Source organism: Lathamus discolor, chromosome 6 (genome assembly GCF_037157495.1).
Source record: "Lathamus discolor isolate bLatDis1 chromosome 6, bLatDis1.hap1, whole genome shotgun sequence".
Classification (NCBI taxonomy): domain Eukaryota; kingdom Metazoa; phylum Chordata; class Aves; order Psittaciformes; family Psittacidae; genus Lathamus; species Lathamus discolor.
The window spans coordinates 85,037,461-85,060,432 of record NC_088889.1 but is presented as its reverse complement, the minus strand read 5'-3'; the positions used below and the strand labels follow the sequence as shown (position 1 = coordinate 85,060,432).

The 22,972-nt window shown below is 36.3% G+C and overlaps 1 protein-coding gene across 2 annotated transcripts in view; it reads right to left on the bottom strand.

Moving 5' to 3' along the window:
• Positions 1-22,972, bottom strand: part of TRRAP (transformation/transcription domain associated protein) — a 101,021-nt gene that overhangs the window by 76,687 nt on the left and 1,362 nt on the right. For both annotated transcript variants that reach the window (XM_065684396.1, XM_065684397.1), the window contains exons 4-22: positions 22,776-22,825; positions 19,642-19,752; positions 18,827-18,931; positions 18,142-18,225; positions 17,361-17,417; positions 16,572-16,697; positions 16,166-16,243; positions 15,853-15,941; positions 15,023-15,119; positions 14,526-14,664; positions 10,762-10,840; positions 9,524-9,758; positions 7,628-7,955; positions 7,418-7,515; positions 6,636-6,830; positions 5,772-5,963; positions 3,924-4,089; positions 2,453-2,709; positions 1,395-1,595 (exon numbers count right to left, since the gene is read on the bottom strand). In XM_065684396.1, coding sequence (XP_065540468.1) covers positions 1,395-1,595; positions 2,453-2,709; positions 3,924-4,089; positions 5,772-5,963; positions 6,636-6,830; positions 7,418-7,515; positions 7,628-7,955; positions 9,524-9,758; positions 10,762-10,840; positions 14,526-14,664; positions 15,023-15,119; positions 15,853-15,941; positions 16,166-16,243; positions 16,572-16,697; positions 17,361-17,417; positions 18,142-18,225; positions 18,827-18,931; positions 19,642-19,752; positions 22,776-22,825 — 2,687 coding nt within the window. The remainder of the gene's footprint in view (positions 1-1,394; positions 1,596-2,452; positions 2,710-3,923; positions 4,090-5,771; positions 5,964-6,635; positions 6,831-7,417; positions 7,516-7,627; positions 7,956-9,523; positions 9,759-10,761; positions 10,841-14,525; positions 14,665-15,022; positions 15,120-15,852; positions 15,942-16,165; positions 16,244-16,571; positions 16,698-17,360; positions 17,418-18,141; positions 18,226-18,826; positions 18,932-19,641; positions 19,753-22,775; positions 22,826-22,972) is intronic.

Below are 22,972 nucleotides of genomic sequence, written 5' to 3'. Positions count from 1 at the left end.
TATGATTCTACATTTTACACAGACCACAGAAAACTACTAAAGCACTGAAAAGAAACATGGATTTCTCATTTTCAACTTATTCCACTTCTTTCTACTTCTAATTTGACATTTCCTGTTTACAGTTACAAAGTATTCAGCAGATACATTGTTTCTTGGTCAACACGAAGAAGCTGAAGGTCATTCTCTGTCATTAACCAACACCTTAGATGCATGAAAACTTTGAACTTAAACCTAGCTGGACAGGAAAATGCCAGCAATTAGAGTATTTATATACATTCAAGTCATCAGTTCCAGTACAGAGGAGAGATCCATAAAGCTATCTGTATTTTAAGAATGATTTTTCCAAGCTATTTTGAAGCCTGATGGTTGTATGGAGCCAGAGACCCAGCTGCCTGTACAGAAAACTGTTTACCACATTCAGATCATACCTACTTATGAAAGTGTAATTGAAAAGGTAAGTAACTCTACAGGCCAAATTAACTCAAAATATAGCTTCACTCTCAGATCCCAAGACACTGATTAGACTGCTGTAATTAGTGAGAGCTAAGCATTTGTGACACACTGAGATTGTCAGATGAAAGCCTGTACAAGTACAAAGCAGTTTTGTAGCTCTGAGAAGTACTATACCCAACCTAGAAACAACAAACAAAACCAAACCACTGGAGTCATTCTAATAATCATCACAGAAAAATTTCTACAGTAAGTTTTCAGTACACTTCAAAAGGAAAATAAGGAGGATTTAGAGTATATTCTTGCTCCTAATCGAAGCAGTACAGCAAAAGTTAGAAAAGGGAAGAAAAAAAGATGTGTACTGAAAAGCATTTATTTGGGCTAGTTTATCTCTTATCCTATCACTCTTTAAAAGCAGAACAGCATGTTTAAATTTTGGAGGTGACATACAGAACAGTTTGAAGGGACAATAAGGAAAGAACAGGTTGGCAAGCTTCTGCTAGTTTTGCATGTCAAAATGAAGGAAGAAGTTACTGTAAGTCTATCTGCCTTTTACAGAGGTTCTCAACTGATACTACACACTAGATAGTGAAAAAAGCAAAATAGCTCTTTGCAGTGATTTCTGAAACAATGTTTTGTCCTTTACCTGCCAAGTCTGTCAACTCAAAAAAATATGTAAGTGGGTTTAGATTCTGTGTCTTCGTTACAAACAAATTAGAAATCTCTTTGTCTAACTGAAGGGATATTAAATAAAAATAAAAATCAGGTATGCAAGAGATCCTAAAACGTACTTTTAATTATGCAAATTCTGTAGTTACTAGCTCACATCTGGAACTGGCAGACATACCATACATTTTTCTCTAGGTTTTACAAGCAAACTTCAAAAAAATCTGTAATAAAAACTGAGACAATTTCTTAGCACAGAAAATAATTTAAGCTCTTACCTTTTCCATTGGGAGCTGAATGGACGCTTTACAGTCTGAAAATTCAATTGTAATACTGGGTCCTTGGATTTCTGTGACTACATACTGTAGTTTCTGTGATTCCTTTAACATCTTCCTATTACTTCCACCAAACTTACCAAGTACACGATAAGCCACATGAGAAATGCTGTCTGCAGGATTGCGCAGTGTACGCCATAAAGCCTGTAAATATTTTAAATGCTACATGGTCAGACCAGTCTCACTTCAACATTTTTCAAGTTGTAATGTAAAAAAATATTAAGGAATACACTTATTCTTGTATCTGGCTAATTGATCCGTAACTTCCAGAAAATACTTATCTAGATGGAATAAATGCAGTCTCAGCTTGCAACAGTTCAACTATTTAGTAACAAGGTTGTCCTAAGTGTAGCTTTAGATTACATCAAAAAGCAAGCTTGCTTTTCAGCGGTCAAGGCTGAAATCAAATAATCTCAAAGATCTAGCTCTAAAACATAAAAAGCAAATAAAGAATATTTAGAAGATAAACTATATGAAAACACTGTATTAAGGGAAACAGACATTTAAAACGTTCAAACTTTCAGTCACATCATCTTCACTGGATACGTAAGACTTCATACAGCTGTCACTCATAAGATGCTGAAGGTAATAAGCTTGCGTTGTTTGCTTGAGGTTTTTTTGTTGTTGGGTTTTAGGGGTTTTTTTTAATTAAAACATTTAAATCATTTTCTGTACCAACTTATCTTAAACATAGTAATAGTCTTGCTACTGAATTCCAAGTCTTAACTTTAACCCAACTCTTTACTGCTTTAATTCCAACTACTAACTATACGCTCTGTTAGAAGTCTTTAACAGGGGGCATAGAAAAAACAAATCGCTTTCAAATTTTTCACAGTTTTCAGTTTAACAACACAACACCAACTAGCCTTATACATACACACCAGACTGGTATGGTTCTCATAACAGATTTAAGTTTTTATAACCAAAAGTTCACCCAAATTTCTAATAATATTTAGTGAATCAATGACCTCTTGTGGTCTAATGGGAAAGAACATGTTTACCTGCATCAGCTCTGCTCGAACTGGCTGAATGTGATCATACAGAAAGTCTGGCTGCAAGTTATCCACACACAATTCCAGAGTTCTTAAGCCTTGGCTAACCAGGGTCTGAGATCCATTGAGAGCTGACACCAAGGGATCCATCAACATTGGCAGATAAGGCAGTAATGAGCTCAAACGAACCGGCACAGTGAGGCAGAGCTCTACAAATAAGTCTTTCATGTGTTGTTTATGAAGGCCACTTTGCAACATATTAAGTCCTGCAAATCATTGAGAAGTTATACAAAGGAAAAAGGCAGTTTATTGTTACAAACTGCTGTTTCCTAAATTCAGAATAACCTCACATCTTTAAAAGCTTTCAACTCCGTAGATAATGTAGTTACAAAATGTAATACCATTCACAATTTTTACTTGGATCTAAAGATTTTAGGCAGTGAATGCTTTTGTAGGTACATTCATACACAAAAGGAATATCTCTGCATATCCTAAAATTCAATATTAAAGTCAATAAAGTAGCATTTGAATACAGATGAAAACCAGAAAAAGATCATTTAACTCAAACCTCAGCCTTGTATCAACAACAAAATTAAAATCCATACAGAACAAATTGGTTTTGAAATATCTGAAATCCTGAAAAGAACTATCAAATGAGTTCAAGTACATTCACTGTCCCATACAGACTACACACATTGCCGAACTTATTTTTCTTCCCGTCAAGTTTTCCTAAACCTATCTAGCACTTCTGCACAGACATGTATCATATAATGATCTATAAATAACATATATATTTGCTAACTACAGTAAAAATTGCCACTAGAGCTGTACATAGAAACCAGTGGATTACACATTCCTGGAATTGCTCCCATTAGCTTGTCCTTAGGTTTAAACAGTTCTCCACATTTCCTTGCTCATCATTATCTCTGGAACGCAGTTTTTGCAAGCGCAAATCCTCAATGAACTGATTGTTATTTCCATTTCTTTTTGCAGACTAACATTATCTGCATTTATATTTACCATGCACTTGCAGGTGCATACACATGCCCTCAAAAGCAGATCAACCAGAGCTTCTCTGTAATGTTCTACCCACAAAACCATTGATGGCCTGGCACTATTGCTTCTCCCGTTACTCTTGTCCCTCAGTGCCGCATGCTAACAAAGCTTTCCAAGCAAAAAAAAATAACCAAAGGAAACAAAAAAAAAAAAAACCAAAAACAAACCCAACAGCCCCACAATGAAAGCAGAAAAAAAAAAGCAGCAGAAATTGTGAAGCAGCCAAAACTATGGAGCCTGAAGCAGCTGACAGCAAATGAAAAGAAGCCACATTCAAGGTATTTCATCAACTGCTAAAAATCAGAAACTACTTATCAAGGGGATGAGGGCTTTAGTTTGGGGGCTTTTTAACAACATAACTTTATTACTACTATTTACATAAAAAGATCAGAAACCAGGGTGGAAAAAGATGGTATTGTTCTACCTTGCAATAAGTTTGGTAACAGCGGCAAGAATTCTTGATATAACAGATCATGACTGCCTCCTCCAATAGATCTGAACAGTGCTCTGAGTAGCAGAAAATAGTTATAGGGCTCTTTGGCAGTCTGTGCAAGTTCCATAGAGCTGTTCACAATCTTGTGCAAATGTGGCTATAAAAAAAAAAAAAAAGCTTGAAGATTACTAAAATATTAATTTTATCATCATTGTACTGTACAATATTAGCATGCAACAAGTTTCTCAGATCAAAAACCTTCAACTATTCCAACTGCTCTGATCCCACACTAATTTTATGCCACTGTTGAAACAGGTAAAAATTAAATCTGTATTTGAACAGTATCAAGAACCTTAAGCATTGTTTAATTAAATCCTGTTTTCATATTAGCCATTCAAGCCTGCTTGCTACTCCAAGCAGTACCTTTAACAAAAATTTTCTGCAAATCTGACACAATTAAAAAGACTTGCTCCACAGAAGCCAGGGATGTATAGCAGAAACCAGAAGTGTCAGAATGACACAATATTAATTTACTCCTGATCTAACTTTGTCATTAACTCTTAGGGCTTGTGAATGCTAAAACTGCTCTTTGAAAGCAAACTTTTACAAGTAAAAAAGTGGTCATGGAACCAGTGGCCTTTCTAGAGACATTAATGGTTTCCAGACATCATTAAAAACAGTTGATAAATACAAGGAGTCTCACAGATCAGGGACAAACAGTGATACAATTCTGGATTTTATTAATATCGAAAAGTTTTATACACTGTTATGCAAATGCTGCAAATAGCCTTCATCATTCAATTAAATTGTCTACCCAAGGCCCATATCATCAATCCTGCGAAACAAAAAAGGTAACAAAAGCGTGAAACTGTGAAGGTAGTACATCACACTCTTTAAATTGGATCTCCAGCTTATAAAATACAAATGACCTTGATTCTGATGACAAACTGGAAGAACTTAAGCAAGATTATATGAATATATTGCTTCATATTCTTTTGTCTTTCAAAGAATATGGAAAAATTAGTAGCCACCACTCTGTTCTACCCGGAAAACAGCACTGATCCTGCTGCAACAAACTGTTAAGCACAGAAATTATTATCGCACAGGTACGTGTATCAGAATGTTGTTTATTCTAAGGTAGAAGGAAGAGACATGGAGAGAAATGGTGAGAGAAGGAGCAGTGCTCAATTAATATCTTAATGGTTTTTCTGGGTATAGGCAGCTGCTACTTCTATAAGAACAGAACACTTCCTTCAAGCTCAGTATTTCTAAACTCAGTGATTAATGAGATGATCTCATCAACTTAAATAGATCCTTGGACTACAAAGACAGCATGATGTCAATAGCAGAAATAGCGTTCTTTAATGCAGACTTTTTGAGAGCACAGAAATATCTAAAGAGGTAAATGTCACTGAATATGATGTGAATGAACAAAATTCAGCAACATACAAAAAAAAAAGAGTGATTCCAGTCTAAGCAAAAGTCTTAATATGGAAACAAAAAGGAAAATATGCAAGAAGATATGCATATCCTGACAGTGAAGTTACATGGGTTTATTGCAATCCTAATCAGACCACAAACACGTATCAGTCATTTATATTCAGAATTAGTACATCACTTTATAGCTTCAAATATGAAGCAAACATTCATAGAAACCATCTTTTATAAATAAGGCAATGTACCCGGCATCTGGGAAAAACTGAGATGTTTCACTAATAATGATTCAAACATGAAAAGACTATCAAATGTTAGACGGTGTAAAACTAAGTTTCTTCAGACATCTGAAGAATGCATTAAGTAAAAACAGATTTTTTTGTTTTTAACACAAATGACCTTTACCTTCAGCATTTGTTCATTTTCAGCTGCAAACAGTGAAACTGAGCCAAAGACTAACTTGAACAGCTTGAGATACAGATTGGAGAGTTCCACATTAGAGCCCATTTCTGGCAGCCGATCCAGAAGATACTCTACCAAAATTGTTGCAAAGAGGGCAGAGGTAGTAGGGTTTGCCAAGAAGGAATTGGCAACAATCTATAGAATGAAATGACAAAGGAGTTATTGTTGCTATAATGAAAAGAACAGAGGGATAAATGCACTACCCATTTAAAACAAAGAACTAAGACAAATTTCTTGCCCCATCTCCACTGCCACCCAAGTGATTCAGGTTATCCTCAGTGGCAACAACCATGCCTGTAACTTAACCATTCAAATTTAAAGTTTAATTTTAAATGCGCAATATAGGACTTGTATTCTGTAAAACAGCAGAACACTAACACAACTACCTGAACAAAACAAGAACTCCACAATGTTCAGTACATTTCAAGAACAAAGTCTGCTCAGGGAGGTCGCTGAGTCTCCCTTTTTGGAGACATTCAAAACCCATCTGGACATACTCCTGAGTAACCTGCTCTAGGTGGCCCTGCCTTGGCAGAGAGGTTGGACTAGATGATCTCTATAGAGATCCTTTCCAACCATAACAGCTCTGTGATTATGTGTGATTCTATTCATATCTTCTAAGCTTGGTCTGGAAAGCTTTTGAGAATCCATCTTCACAAAGTGTTTCCATAGACTGCTTCAAATCCTGCACGCTAATTTCAACATTATTATTTCCAATTCCATATCAGCCTTACGTACTTTCAGGTATAAGCTATTTTCTGGATGGTATTTATTGTCAACTGAAAAAAGTAAACAAAAACATAATACCTGAAGAGCATAGTTTTTTGAGATTCGCTCCACCATGTAAGGAACTGTAGTTTGAAAGATTTCTTTAAAAGTTAAAGGGTTCATCATTGTGAACACACCAGCAAAATGCTCCAGAACTTCCTTTTCCTCTTTCATTCTGACTGTCTGACAGTTTGCTACTCGAACATATGTCTGTCCATTTCCTGCTATTTGGACCTACAGGAATTGAGAACACACGTACATTGGTTACAGAATTGAGTAACCTTTTCCCCCCACTATTCTTAGAATACGTTTTGAAAAAAGTAAAGGCATTTTACAGGTTTCACATAAAGCCACATACAATTAGACAAACCAATGGTGACAATGGAAATATTAGAGTATTTCTTACCACAGATTTTCAAACCAGCATATTTGCAAAGTTACTTAATTCCAAATCATGTACATTTCATCAGTGCTATGTGTAGCTACAGAAGACATATGCAGCCGTGTGAATAATTCAGGTGATAGCTAAACTATCTCTTGAAAACATCTAATCCACCACATAAAAGACAATTGCTTTCAGTCTGACCTGACTGTGTAAACACAGACAACAACAGCTGTTAAGAAAATAATTTGTTTCTGGTTAAGTGGTAAGTACTTTGAAATTCATAACATTTCCCAACAGCTGTGTTCCTGAAATTAAAGACTTAATGAAAATACACCTCATGTGAGATTTGTCTTTTACCTGGCGAATAATTCCTTATTAAAAGATCTAGCACATAGTAACTGTACAAATAAAAGTGCTAAACAGTCAGGTTACATACCTGATAAATATCTAATGCCTGCATTGCATATTTTACCAGTTTTATATAGATTTGAGTCTCCTTAGGTTGCAACTGCTTATTGGGAATGAATTGTGCTTCTGAAAGAAGATAAAGAATAAAGCAGTGGTTAACCGTTAAAAAGAAGTATTTTCATTGTTTTAATTGTAGAATTACAAAAGATCAATGTAATTAAATATCATGCAGTTTTACCGCCAGGAGCTTTGCATGATGTTATGCCCCATGTGATTGTCTTGACACCACAGACCAAAGTCTTCACTAAGCTTCGGCAATCTGTGACCTGAAACGTCTGTTTATCTTCTTTTTCTTTCTCCCCTTGTTTTTCAAACACAGGTACTGGTGCAGGGGCCACTGGAGTGGCTGGGGCAGGAGACGGAACAGGAACAGGAGCTGCATTTGCTGCTGTGGGTACTCCGGGTAACGCAGCTTCAGCAGCTCCAAGCTCAGACTGTGGCTTGCATTTCTTAAAGATTACAGACAGTTGGTATCGTGCTATAGTGTGAAATTTCAGAACAAAAACCTATGGCAAAAACAGGAAAGGCAAATCAAAGAGCAGGGAGGTGGAGAAAAAAGAAAGTAAGTTTCTTCTTCAACTAACCATTCTAAATTTAAAAATACTAATAACTCAAGTCAGCATACGGAGATAAAAAAATTTACAACAGCATTCCTGAGGTCACCCAATGACAGCAAACATTTAACATGTTCATTTCACATGTATCAACAAGTAGCTTGCTTACTTTTTAACAAATTCTAAAAGTAAAAATATTTGCTGAAAACAAGTAAAACCATCAACTAAAAACTGACCTCCCCAGTTCTACTTAATTTAAAATGTACGCTATTTGAATGCATTTTTAAAAATAAGACTTGATATTTCAGTCTATAAATATTTACTACTAAGCAAAAAAAAAAGCTCAAATTTGTTAGACCTATATTTACTGTATATCAGATATGTATTAAAAGATGTATACATTATAGGTTTAACTTTTAGTTATATGCAGCATATCAGCCTTATAAAGTAATAATCAATCCTGCAGAACAGTGGTCCCCAATATTTCTGCCTCTTGGCTGATACCAAACAAGGGACATAATGCACAAAGTTTCAATTTAAAGTTTTCTGTACTTCCCAGATTTTAAAGTCTAGATCGACCTAGCTTGCTCAGGTATTTCTGCACTACCAGCAAAGTTCAGTATGCTCCCTTCTTTCTATCACCTGTATTCCATATTTAGGATGAAAGACATTCCCTAAACTACTGCTGCTTTAAGAAAGGTAATACAAAATAATCTGGCGATGACTAAAATGACTAAACTCTTCCCTGGGACACTCAGAACTGTGACAGTCTGTCACTGACAGAAGAAGAGTCAAAGATGCAGGGGACCCACTACATTCAGAATTTCTGTATCACCAAAACAAGCAGCCTCACAGCTTCCTCTGTCATCTTAAAGCACTAGTTTGATTTAGATTTCAAGACATGGTCACACATCCCAAAATTAGATCATTAAAGCACTGTTTACCCTACAAGTGTTTTACTATTTCACTCTACAACTGAACGCATCTTCAAGTTGTGGCAGAAGAAATGCTAGACAACCTTCTTCCATTAAAACTTGGCTACAGCAAGTAGGTTGTGTTTCACTTGTACTGCACCATGGATGACAGCTTCCCAGGTGCACCCCTGATTTTCAAAAGTAACAAAAAGGCCCCCTCAGAAGTCCTCCATATGAAGATGATCCTTAAAAGGATAGGTAGGTCTTGAAAGTTCAGAGATTGCACATATTACAGATTATTCTGGGCTATGCCAAGGACCTGTGAGACAATCCTCTTACCCTAGCATCGCAAACATTTGGTTTCCTGCTTTGAAACAAGTCACTAAATAAATGAGTTGGCAAAGCACCTCAGCTGTATTTGAGATATTATCCCAGCTGCACTGCATTTTAAAGAGCCCTTCACTAAAATCCTGAAATGAAATACAGTATGCAGACTGTTTCTATATATTCTCATTTCTGAAGAAAGGAGAAAGTAAAATATGATTGACAACATACTATAAAATAGGATATTCAAATCATGAGCAAATGTTTTAAACAGATTAATACCTCCAGCATTCTCATAAGAATATCTCTACCATTTCCATTTTCCTGTTCACTTTTAGATCGGATACAGTCTACCAAATTTAGTAGAAGCTTGCAAGACATTGTCTGGATACTGCTAGGCAACGACTCATCGTCAATGTTCTTGGCAAATAACTGGACAGCAAGGGAGAGATCATTGAGTGGTAAATGTTGACGGACATGATGTACCAGGTCTGCCAGTGTACTATATGCAAGTGGTCTATCAGTAAAAACAAGAAATGAAGAAAACACATTGAGGACAATTCAGATTGTTGTTAATTGCACTTAACCAATAATTACTGCCTGCAGCTATTTCCAAGATTTTCTATTTTTAGATGCAAATCCCAAATTCACACATTTTTTTTAATTACACAAGAGAATTATAACCAAAGATTCATTAATCTGTCCCACAACACTAATGCTACCTCTCTCACCTCTCTTTCCCCACTGCTGAACATCATCCCCAGCACATGTTAACATCAACAGCTGACAGCAAATTAGCATGTTTTAAGCCACATTTTAAGAAGCATTGGTAACCTGTTACACAGCTGATGATCATTGATGATTCATGATGTCAAAAGTAGCAATGAAAATAGATTTGGAAAATCATTTCTTTGTAAATACCAGGTTTAAGCATCTAGAAGAGAGAATACTTCTAGACCTAATACATGTTGTCTATAAGGCACACTTGATTCTTGAGAAAGAGGAAGTAATTCTTCTTGCTTGCGTATTTTCATTTGATCAGCAAAAGCACATAAAAACTATATAAGTATCTACTGAAGTCAAGGAAAGTATTCTCCCCATTTATTTGTTTTTCAACTGTGAACGAATAAGTTCTAAAGTACTTAGTTTAAATCTCATTCGTATTTTACACTGCACACAAGATTTAGGCAGTTTCATGAAATATGAGGAAGATACCCAGTTGATTTCACAGTAATGACTGTTTCCATTGTGCTCTGCAATTTAAAAAATCAAACCATTTTCATGCCTCCGTTTAATCTCATTCTGCCCTACACTCACACTACCATGCTGCAGCATCAAAGTGTTCAACAATAAACACTCTACAGCAACAGAAGCCCCTCCAATATTGGAATCCAATAAAATCAGTTATTTAAAGCAAAGATTTAGGACCTTATACAGACATTACTGTAAGCATTAATAAACTTTGAAAGAAACTAGCCCTGGCAAGTGCTCAGAAAGCTATTCCAAACTTCCTGTCATACCTCAGTGTCTCTCGAGCAGTGTATCCAGAGCCAATTAGTATAGATTCATCAAAGAGCTTGTCCATACATGGAATAAATTCTATATTTAAAAAAGGAGAGAGAAAAAAAGAAAAAGCTATACATAACTGACATAGGAAATAGTCAAAATAAGACAGTTAAGTTGAGAAAGTTGGGGCTGTTCTGCCTGGAGAACAGAAGGCTGCATGGAGACCTCATAGCAGCCTTCCAGTATATGAAGGGGGCCTATAGGGATGCTGGGGAGGGACTCTTCGTCAGGGACTGTAGTGACAGGACAAGGGGTAATGGGTTCAAACTTAAACGGGGGAAGTTCAGACTGGAGATAAGGAGGAAATTCTTTCCTGTTAGGGTGGTGAGGCACTGGAATGGGTTGCCCAGGGAGGTTGTGAGTGCTCCATCCCTGGCAGTGTTCAAGGCCAGGTTGGATGAAGCCCTGGGTGGGATGGTTTAGTGTGAGGTGTCCCTGCCCATGACAGGGGGTTGGAACTAGATGATCTTGAGGTCCTTTCCAACCCTAACTATTCTATGATTCTATGATTCTATGAAATATTTAAACCTAAGTCAAAGTGGTTTGATTACAAAATTCTTTCCTGAAGTTTACAAAAGGCAGTGGAAGGAAACTTCCAATTAACCTCTTGTAACTATGAACTCCACTTGCCCCTTGAGTAACATTACAGTACACAAAGCCACAGCATTGATACAATAAAAACAGTTACAACTGGAAAGAGAAAGAACATTATTTCCATCTTTGCAGAACTTTTTTAAATGCAACAAATGAGTTACTGGAAGGGACAAGTTTGGGCAACACTGTACAACAAAACTCTGTTTTGTCTGTCATACCATTCAAGCTCTAACCCAACACATAAGGAGGAATACTTGCAACCTGGGGTCCAGGGAACAAAAAGGAAGATTCCAGTAATTTAAAAAAATACTCAAGTGACGAAGCAAGACTGAAGAAGCATTTTCTTTTTCAAATTTAGAAATCAAAAAGTTTATGGAATTGCTTAGGTTACTCCACCCTAAAGGCAGATGATGGAAACAGCACGAAGGATTACCTGCTCCCGCCTCCGAACAACGCAACAAGCTAAACCTTATTAAAAATAAGCAAAGAGTTAGAGAAAGAGGAAGATCCAGCAACTTTCATTCTCCACAGATTTCCAAACAATATTAAAGATCAAAATCCAGCATTTTCTGAATGAAATCTCAAACGGACAAGGAACCAGTGAGGTCCACTTAAATCACAGGGACAATATGGTAGCTGTCTTTGCTTTAAGAGAACATCACATTCTGCAAATTATGGAGGAAGATCAAAGGGGAACGTCAGCATTGGTTTTGAGTAGGCTAGAGATCTGTAAAACTTACAATGGAAAAAGCAAACAAAGAATGGGAATAAAGATTCTAAATGCAAAGATAATACATTATTTTACAAGGCAGTCGCCACAACATTGTCATGAAATGAATACATTTAGTCATAGCCAAAAAATAATACTATGAAGAAAAAAAGGCGAGTTCAAAAAAATACTTGAAAAGGAACTTCCTTTGATCAACCCACTCTAAAAAAGGAATTACTCTGAACTGCACTGGTGTTATCAGAACAAAGAGTTAAAGACACAAATCCTGACCAAAAAAGCACAGCAAATGCAAACTGAAAACCAGTACTGAGTTTCTATGTATTGATCACATTCAACATTAATATTCCTATGTTTTGCTATTACTCTTACTTTGAATTAGTAAGAAAAATTAAAACAAAGCAAGTAATAATAAATTGTTCACACTAGATTATTGATTGAACTCTCTCATTAAACCTCATAAACATAAGAATGCATTATGTTGAAATTAAGACATGTTCGCAACGTTTAGTCATTAGAATTTCAGAAATGCCACATAATCCATTCTAGCCTTTTGAAGCAGACATCTCTATTCTATCTTCTAAGCTACATTCTAAAACCTCCACCTAATATTTACGTGCATGCCACAAGTTATTGATATGAAATATTCTTAGGGGTAGTGTTTACAGTGATGATAGTAGAGTGAGTAGTTTCACCTTCACTCTCTCTTTTAGAATCAGAAACACAGTTCCACATATACAAAATGCATCACAGTAAAATACAAGGCATTATTCATCAACTCTCAATTGACACAGAAGACTCAATTTGAAATATTATTTCACTGACAACAATGACAATCGCAAGACTGAGAAACATGAAACACTTCCCTCAGCACTCATTTTGGCAAGTAAGTTGAACTGCATCAACAGAATGACCAAAGTCTAATCTTCTACAGCTCTCCACACACTTTATATCCCACTTCTCTTCCTCACACTCTTCATTCCCCCTAACATACCACGTTCCCTCTTCATCTTAACATTTCTAAGCATTTCCTCCTCTACATCCACTTTGGGCTGCCAAGTAGCCAAGAGCAGGGCTGGATGGATGAGTTACCAATATGTGTCCTAGAACACCAGACAGCTGACCAAGAGCAATGAATGTCTAAGCTCACACTGCTGTTTATTCCTTCAGTGGAGACACTAACTCAGGTTTTGTCCGCTACCCAAACACTGAAGTTCACAAAGGATGTAGAACATGAAATCTTTAAGACCTTACTACTCTGCTGAATTTGGTTGAAATGGGCCAACTTCAGAAGTTATTAAGAAGAGGCTGAAAACTGTAGAACAATTAAGCTAATTTCTTTAGAGAAATAGCCAAAACAGCTTTCCACGTAACCACAATACTAAATTCCAGAACTCAGCCTGGAGAAGAACAGGCTGTGTGGAGAACTTAGACCAGCCTTCCAATATCTGAAGGGTGCCTACAAGGATGCTGGTAGAGGGACTCTTCATCAGGGACTGTAATGATAGGACAAGGGGGAATGGGTCAAACTTAAATAGGGGAAGTTCAGATTAGATATAAGGAAGAAGTTCTTTACTGTGAGGGTGGTGAGGCACTGGAACAGGGTGCCCAAATGAGTGGTGAATGCTCTATTCCTGGCAGTGTTCAAGGCCTTGGGTGACATGGTCTAGCGTAAGGTGTCCCTGCCCATAGCAGGGGGTTTGGAACTAAGTGATCTTAAGGTCCATTCCAACTCTAACCATTCTATAATCCTAACTAGGAAATATGCTATTTTTCTTTTGGCAAGCTAACAGTACCTGTAAGACATCACACTGCCCCATAACTGCTGTTAGCAGAGGAAAAGAAATGGGACCACACAGCAAAGATGAAAAGACAGAAGTTAATATTTTACAAGGTACACTCACCTCCAATTTGGCAATTCTGCCAAAAAAGAACATACCCACCTAACCTCATTAATTCAGGCAGACCAAAAAACAGTTTTCCTTTGCTAAAGGCAAATACTAGATAAACTGAATCAAAAATATCGTATCAGGATTTGACAGAACTACTTCCACTCAGGTTAACAGATTAATATTTTAAAGTATCCATACAATTAAAGGCACAATTACAAACTAACACAAATGTTTATCATCAAGTAGTAATTCACTGGAACAACAGATACTTGGAAAGCTAGAAAAGGCACTTGCTCACTCTGCCACCTTACTCAGATGATTTTATTTTATTAAGGAAAAAGAAAATAGTCAAAATGAAACAAAAAAAAAAAATCACACCCACTCCCAAAACAATCAGAAGTATGGAATAGCCTGAAACAAATAATAAGCAATATGCCCCTTAAATACATATAAATAGTTAAAAATCTTCCCATTTATAGATCCATTTTTAAAAAGTACTACATACGGCTCCTCAAGTCTGTTGTCAAGATATGCTTAGCAGCAATCAGAAGCTCCTTCCGGAGGTGTGCAGTTTCAGCTGGACAATTGGAGAGCAACTGCAACATTCCTTTTACCATTTGCTGAGAATATTTAGCCACTAATTCCTACAATAAAATAACATGAATACAATTATTATGACATTCTATTTTAAAGGTTTGCTTTACATTTGCAAAGGAACATTCAATTAAAATTCACTTGTTTCTCTTTACAAAGTCTACTTATAAAACTGAAGTACAACAGCCATTCTATAAATGCCCAGGGCAAGAGAAACAGCGCATTTTTACTATGCATTCATATGACAATACTTCTGAAAGGGTGGCAAAGTATAACCCTGTCTTCAGATTTGTAACACACTCCTGTCTTCAACCCCTGAGACACTGCAGTCATGCTGGTTACTTGCCTGACAAGGTAATTACAGATCTGCTGCACTAGCAGTAACAAAGCAACAAAAATACAACCTACCTGGTAAATTCTTATGATGTAAGCCAAAAAAGACAATGTTTTAATTTGAGCAGCGATAAAATCGGCATACAATTCCTTGTTATAAAGTTTATGTTGCCTGAAATGAAATTGAACAGCAGTTACAATTTTGTTCCTCCTCTTTAATACCTTTGTTTAGAAAATTCACAGAAGGTTCAAATATCATCATCTTGTAGTGAGGTTCTTGCTTCATAAGGGAATAAAATCATCATGGGAGAGCTCATTTTCAACAAGCTCTATGCCATTTTCATTCCCAGCATCTTACGCTCCACGCAGAAATGCACAGCCCTAAGGCAGCCATACAGTTTTCAACTTTCTACAGAAAGCCAAGGCAATACATCAGCATCGAACACTTGGCTTCATTTTTCTCCCAAGCAATATTCCCTCCCACAGACTTGTCTGTCTGTCTTAAGCTTCAACCATTTACTCAGATCATCCAGACAGATAGGAAAAGACAGAGATTTTACTCCTGCTGCCCTGGTTAGCACTCTTTACCACTCCTTATAAGCATCTATCTGAAGCAGGAAAAGTGGCACCCCCATCTGCAACATCACAAGGCTTCACCTAAGCCATAACTTAGAACAGAAAAAATGTACCCCTGCTGGTAACGATTAAATAACAGCTAGTGTCCTAGCTAACGTTGTCTCCATCCCATTCTATTTGTGGTAATACAGATTTGCGTAAGAAACTCTACAGTAAGTATAGAAACAAAAAACACAGGATACAAGACAAAAATATTCTGGGCAATACTGAATGGCAGACTTAAGTAGTTTATCCCAAATGACATAAAAATACCTTTAAAATGCTCTTACCTTGCTTGTGTAGAAACCTGTATTATAATAGTGTTCATAATCAAGGGCACAAATTCAGCTACTACGTTATGAATGTTCAATTTGTAGAGCTTAAAAAAAATAAAGTATTATTAGAGGTCACGGTTGCAGTCAACTTATTTGAGAGCTAATCAGAAAAAAATATCTCAGCATCTTTTTCTTAGGCCGTATTTTAATCTCAAAAATACACTACATTCATTTTTAATAGTATGTTAGCCAGCAGAAGTTCACAAGCCATTTGGAATAAAAAGCATATATCCATTAATATATATATGAAACACCAGATTTTACTAACCTGATACATAAGAACAACAATAATAGGTAGCTCAGCCAAGACCTTTAGAGATAATGATCCTCTGGGAATTATAGAATGCTGAAAGAAAGAATGCATCGGTTATAAACAGTTTAGTTATTAATTCAAAAGAGTATCTGAAATACATTTTTAAAGAAACTACTCAGTTTAACTGCACTATACTTAGTGATAGTAACATTTGAAAAGCACAAAGCCATTTGGTATTATATTACATAAAAATCCTGTAACTATAGCTGCATAGGAAAGATTTGAAAAGTTTCAATCAGCTTCTACAAATAAGTCTTGATAAGAAAAACAAGCAAGAAAGCCTATTACTTTTACCTCCCCTTATGATCTGGGATATTGTGATACAGACAGCGTCAGAATTAAAGAGCAGTTGAATACTCACTGTTCTTGTTTCACTATCTTCTCGCTCAGGGTTTACTTTCACCACAATTGTTGTAATCATGCCAACCATTTCAGGAGTAGGAACAGTGTTCTCTGGGATCACCTGAGGATTCTCAAAATACCGATTCTAAAAGCAAAGAGCAGAAAAAAAACTGTAATGATGCTAGGAACAGTCGAAAAGCTATTTATCTAACTGGAATTCAACCATATAATTTCCCCTTACAACTAACTGTGGGTGGTTTTTTCTTCTATGCACATGATGCTCATACTGCAGGATCTACTAGGACTACAGACATACCCTGCAATCTTCCACTACGTCAAGCAGCAGAGAAGCATCCCCAAACAAGGTGGTTCTTTTGCTAAAGAAAATCATCCAAAGAGATGCTCTGTATCAGTGAGGAAGAGCAGGTGAAGGCCTCCACAGAGATCAAGCACACTGAAGAGCTCTGTCTGCTGCTGGGAAGTACATCACCTCACCTTTCCCTCAAAAAAAGACATTTGGCTACATGTACACCACTGCAGTCAACTGCTTTATTAGACAAGTTTACCTCAAGTTTACCTCAGTTTGCTGTTACTAGTAATATTGTGCTATAAACAGAAAGCTTTCTAATTCAAAATCTAAATCTCTCTGGTTTAGATGTATTTTGTTAAATGCTTTTATTAAAACTATATTTACTTTGTATCACTAGACACAAAAGTAATTATGTTAATATCTTCTAGAAATACAATTAAGAAATAAAAACTACCTGTCTGACCATAGTAAGGCCAATTTAAGAAATAAAAAGCTTACCACTACTTTAGGAAGTTCCTTGTAAATCTGTTTGACGAAGTCCAAAAAATGATGGATCTAGTAAGGAAGAAGTCAGTTTACCATAAAGAAAAAAAGGTTTTCATTGGTTTAGAAACTCTCTAATAACAGTACAATTATATAAAATCTTCATAGTCACCACTAGAGCATATTTTTCGTGTTACTTACAAAGAATCTGAAAGCACTCACTTATTCCTTCTGTTCTGCCAATATTCATTTGAATTGCACTTGGAAAGAATCCAATTTACCTATCATCTCAACATAGTTCCAATACAGTATTATCAGAAATAATTACTGCAAACCAACTAAGCCTTCCCAGGAGAAAATCAACGGAAGAAAGCAACAGAATAAAAATGAAAACTTTCAAATGCTCCTTCATGACTCACAGGAGAGAAGCAGGGGTGGGGGGAACAATCATAATACTCCTTTTCCAGGATTTTCCCATCATATACTAAAAAGTCACCAGTTCTCTTCCCTTCTGTGGGAATTTTATTCCGTAGTTTAATCCATAAACACTTTGTCCATAAACACTTAAGGCAAAAACAACTAAGCTTTAAGAGTTTGGGCTTTTCCCAGGGGTGCCAGCACTATGCAATCATCTTTTAAAATTACTGTAAAATACATCAATAAATAATATATGGTTACCACAACAGGTCAGCCAATATAGAAAGGACAGCAGGAAAAAAATCCAAACAAAACAACCCACCTGAACAAAATACCATGACATTAAGTTCTATACCATATAAAAAGATGCATGACCTACTTCTTGAGTGATTGCTGGTCGAAACTGTTTGTGCAATTCGATAATTATTCTTAAGCAAATCAGTACATTTTCTTCATTCTCCGTCTGAAAAGAAGAGAATCTTTAGTGAGCCTATTGCTGCATTCTTCAATTCCTGCGTAAGTACTTCAAAACCTTCTAATATTATACTCAGCAACCTTCAAGTGCCCCATTAATATTAATTTTCATGAGCAAGATGACTTCCTCTTGATACAAATTTACCTTGCAGCCTTAGAGCATGGCTAAAATTAAACACCCCTTCTTGAACAGAAACCAGAAGTTTCAACTCCAAACCATCAGACCTATTTCTATTGCCCCACAGACAGACACACAAGTGTGTTTATTTACACACTGACACACCTCCAAATAGAGCAGGTTATTTCCTGTGAGCTTCAAAAGTAAAAAACAGAACAGAGTCTCTAGAATAAGGTATGTGCCAGAAAATTATTAATGAATGAAATATCTAGCATGAGAACGTTCCTTGCATTTGTAAAATCCAAGTTTCTAAAGGGCAGAAGAGAATATTCAAAACACCTGTAGATAGTAAGATACCACACTGGCGAAGCCTAAATGCCATGCCCTTCCGCTCCTGCTCCTAGCAATTTTTGCAGCTGAAGGAAGAAGATGAAACTTTGAAACAGTTGTAAGAGAAAAGAAAAAAGAATACCTCTAGAAATCTAAACATCACAGACAGGATATTTTTGGTATGAAGACGAAGATGTTCATTTGTTGGTATTCTGTGAATTATTTCAAGCACTAGCTTTCGGAGTTGCTGGGAAAAAAAAAACACATAAAAAAAAAAAAAGGTAAAAGATGTGACAGAACTTCTTAAAAGCCCACAAAAAAAGCACCAACCAGTTAATCAGTTGTGACATGTTTTTAGCTTAACGCTTCTGCATGCTTAAAAAGAAAAAAGCCATTTTACTTTGTGTGGACATAGGAAACCTCAGAATTATGAGTTCATGGAACACTTCAGAAGCTGGTTAAGAAGAATGTTTTAAAGCGGAGCTTATACGTTGTTTACTGAACACTAAATCCTTCAGTGGTCAATCATTTACAGAAGGTTACATACAAATACATGATGCTTCCTACTACCCACATATGTAAATCAAATCTAACAAATTTACTGTGGAAAAAGGAAATTAGTAGACTATTTTTAAGGAACTCAAGTATTTAGTGCAATAGATTCAACTTCTGCCTTTCATTCCACAGTAAATTCAGTAATCTGTAACAATCTATCATATTTCAGCAAGAAAAACAATTCTGTTGCCCACAGTTTTTCCTCACTCTTCATGCAAGCCCAGATTTACAAGTTTGTAACTAACTTATATAGAAACTGGACATTTTCAATTTCCTGGCTAATGACAGACTTATTTTTAAGAACAAAGTCTGTACATACATCAGCTCATTAGGTTAATCAAGTAACAAACAAGTAGTCTGCTGCATACATTGCAAACATGTAAGAGATGCTCCAGTGTTTACCTGTGCTGGCTTCTCCTGCAGAAACTGAACTTCTCCATCCTGTAGAAAGGTGAGAAACCTTGGGATTATGTGTTCCAGGAATGTAGAATACTGAGGGGATGATGTCACATTCTAATTAAGCAATAAAAAACAGCAAAAAAGGAAGATTAGATACTAAATTACATTCAAGCAACTATTAAACATTTTAAGTAACTTCTTATTAGATTCAGTGATTTTGCATTTACTGATACGCTACAGAGCACTATCAGTGAAAAACAAAAGTAAATACAGATTAACCTCTCTCCTCCAATCCAAATGGACTGCAAGATGATTATTTTTTTAAATATATTTTAACACCGTCACCTCACACAGAAAATTGAATTGGCATAACAAACAGGCATTTTAAAGAGGGGGGGGGGGGGAGCTTTACATAGAATCAAGGCCTTTTCTGCTCCTCACCCCAGGAGGCTGGGGATGCACAAGGAGTTGGATCCAGGACAGCTGATTCAATCTGACCCCAGGGATATTCCATACCATAAAATGCCATGGTCAGCACATAAAGCTTCCCTTCTGATCCTCTCCCCCATCCCAGCAAAGGGGGTGAGCAAACGGCTGTGTAGGGCTTAGTTGCCAGCTGGGGTTAAACCATGACAATGCAAGACAGGATAGTATGAACAATAGTTTAGCTTGCATCTTTTCTTCACCTCAAACATCTTCCAAAAAAAGTCTGTCTGCATCTTCTCCTCCTTCACCTCCTTTATAGTCTTTCCAATTCTGAATGATTCCCAACCTCCTCAAGTTTATGCCATAAGAATGGTTCCACTTTGGAGGAAGAAAGGAATGAAAAAGTTTCAAACAAGAAATGAAACAGGTATTGCTGCATTCTTGGAAAGTGGCTCACAAATCCATTCCAGGAAAAGTATAGCTTCACAAATCCAGCTTAAAATTTATGAAAGCACCTTCCCAGTAACTGCTAAACAGCAAGGACCAGAAAATCAGCATAATTCCTGCTACCTCTATGAACCATACAAGAAACTAAAACCCCCACTACTCTAACAGAGTTCAGAATAACGCTGCTGGCACAAAACATCAGAAGCAACAACAGAAGCTGATTCTGGAAGTTTTTTCTCCTCCAAGCTGGAGACTGGAACAACAATGAATACACTCCTCTTTCCCCATCTGGAATTCAGAATCTCTATGAAGAAATGAAGAAAGAAAAAAAAAAAAAAAAACAAAACCAAAAAACCAAACCCTCGAACAAATAATTTCTCAGAAACAAGATTCAAAACTCCCAGGTGTGTCCATCCAGAAACTGATTTAGAAGAGCAATAACCTCTACTAGCCCAGAACACCATAACAACCAGTCCAGCAACTGGCACTGCCAAGTGTTAAGGTGGAGCACATCAGTTTTAAACCTCACTTCCACAAGTCCTCCAGAATCAATCTATCGTCAGTTCTTCCCCTAACTAGAAAGACATCCTGATCAATAATGCAGCCGACAGAATTTGAACAAACAGCTAATTTTTGAAAAGAAGTAAAAAACAAAAACAAACAAAAAAGTAATCATTTTAAGTGGAAAATAAAACCTGAGGAGCTTTACAGCTATTGGAAACTGAAGTAGGCAACAGTTAATAAAGAAACTATGGAAACAGAAGATGAAAAGAAACCATCCAGCATTAACAAAATGCAACAACACTGCCCACAGCCTCTACAGTAAAAATTAAACTACATTAGTGGATCCCTCTTGCTCCCTCAAGTGTTTTCGAGCAAACAGAGCTGTACTTCTGCACAAGTCAATTCATCACCTCTTTGGGTAGGACCACACTACAGAACCAAGTGAGTTACAAGAGAATGTTACCAAAGCAAATATTGAACAAGTTCTTCCCTACTGAAAACAAAAGCAAAGAGAACCAACTAAGCCACCAGATTCTACATAGATCATTAGACTAAGCTGTTAAAACTATTCTTTTAGTCAGATAAATTTTGTTGGAGATGGCAGGTCAGCTTAAACAGACACAAAACTCCACACATATATTCTTAGATAGTTACTTATGGTAATATGAAGCTCTGTAATATGCTCTCCATGCCCATATAGATGTAGAAGAGACACCTACTTAATCACTTAGACACACTAAACAAGGATTAAGCCTTTAACTTTTAGGTTGGGTTTTTTTTGTAATACAGTTACACCAGCTTTGAATTTATTCCACCGATAACTCAGAAACAACTAAAATGGGCACAGTTTTCAACATCCAGCACCTATTGGATGCAACTTAGCATAAAGCTTACTTTAAAATATCCAAAGACATTAAACAGGACTAGAATATGTGTTTATGTTTCCTTTTCATGGACTGTGCAAAATCACTTCAAATAAAGCAGTTAAGGAAAGAATATGTCACAATAGTAGCACTTTCGTTTAATCATACCATGACTAAAAAACTAGATACAGAGATAATTACAGTCTAAGATCTAAAATTACATTCTAGATTCTAGGATCTTGAACTTATTCTTACAAAATAACAAGTTCTCCATAATTTCAAAACAGACACATAATAACTATCAAGGTGTAACTTATGCTAACACAGAGTTGGATTAACTTTTGCCTCTTTTTCCGCTGTTCATCTAAACTTAACAGTCCCTCACCATGCAAAAGATGTCATGGGAGCCATCTCCACTCCTGATGTCAGATTCTGTATCTGAGAACTCCTCCCTCAGTTCCATACTATGGAACTACTCACAGGAACCAGAGAGGCTTCTGCTTCATAACAGTACAATAAATATTTGAACTAAATCAAAGAAGCTTTAAATACAGAAATTTCATCATTAAAATGAAAGAAAAATCTATTTCTTCACCTTTATTTAAATGCTTACTGAATAAAGATTAGAGAATGAAAGAGCTCTTCAAGTACAAACACTGTAATTATTCATTAACCTGGCTAATTCCTAAATACAAACCTAAAATCAGTGACTTATGATTTATAGTTATAAGTCACAAGATACTAATACTAACATTTTACCCACATAACATCAGAAATCAAACCAACAAATGTTAAGCACTAAGAAGACTGTCATTTCAGAAAGTTACTTTCTGAATCTGAAGATTCAGAAAGTTTTCGTGGATGTTCATTTGGGTTGTTGAGTGTTTTTATATTTACCTCAAAGTTCTCACTAACTTCTTGCATCATTTTCAATTTGGTTTCATCAGCTGAAAATAAAAAGTCAAGCAAAAAAATTAAACACAAAACTACATCATGAATGAAAACACCAGACTCACTGATCAAAGAAGCAATCAGATCTTATCAGTTTAGCTATCACAGCCGAACTATAAGACACACAATTCTCACAATCAACC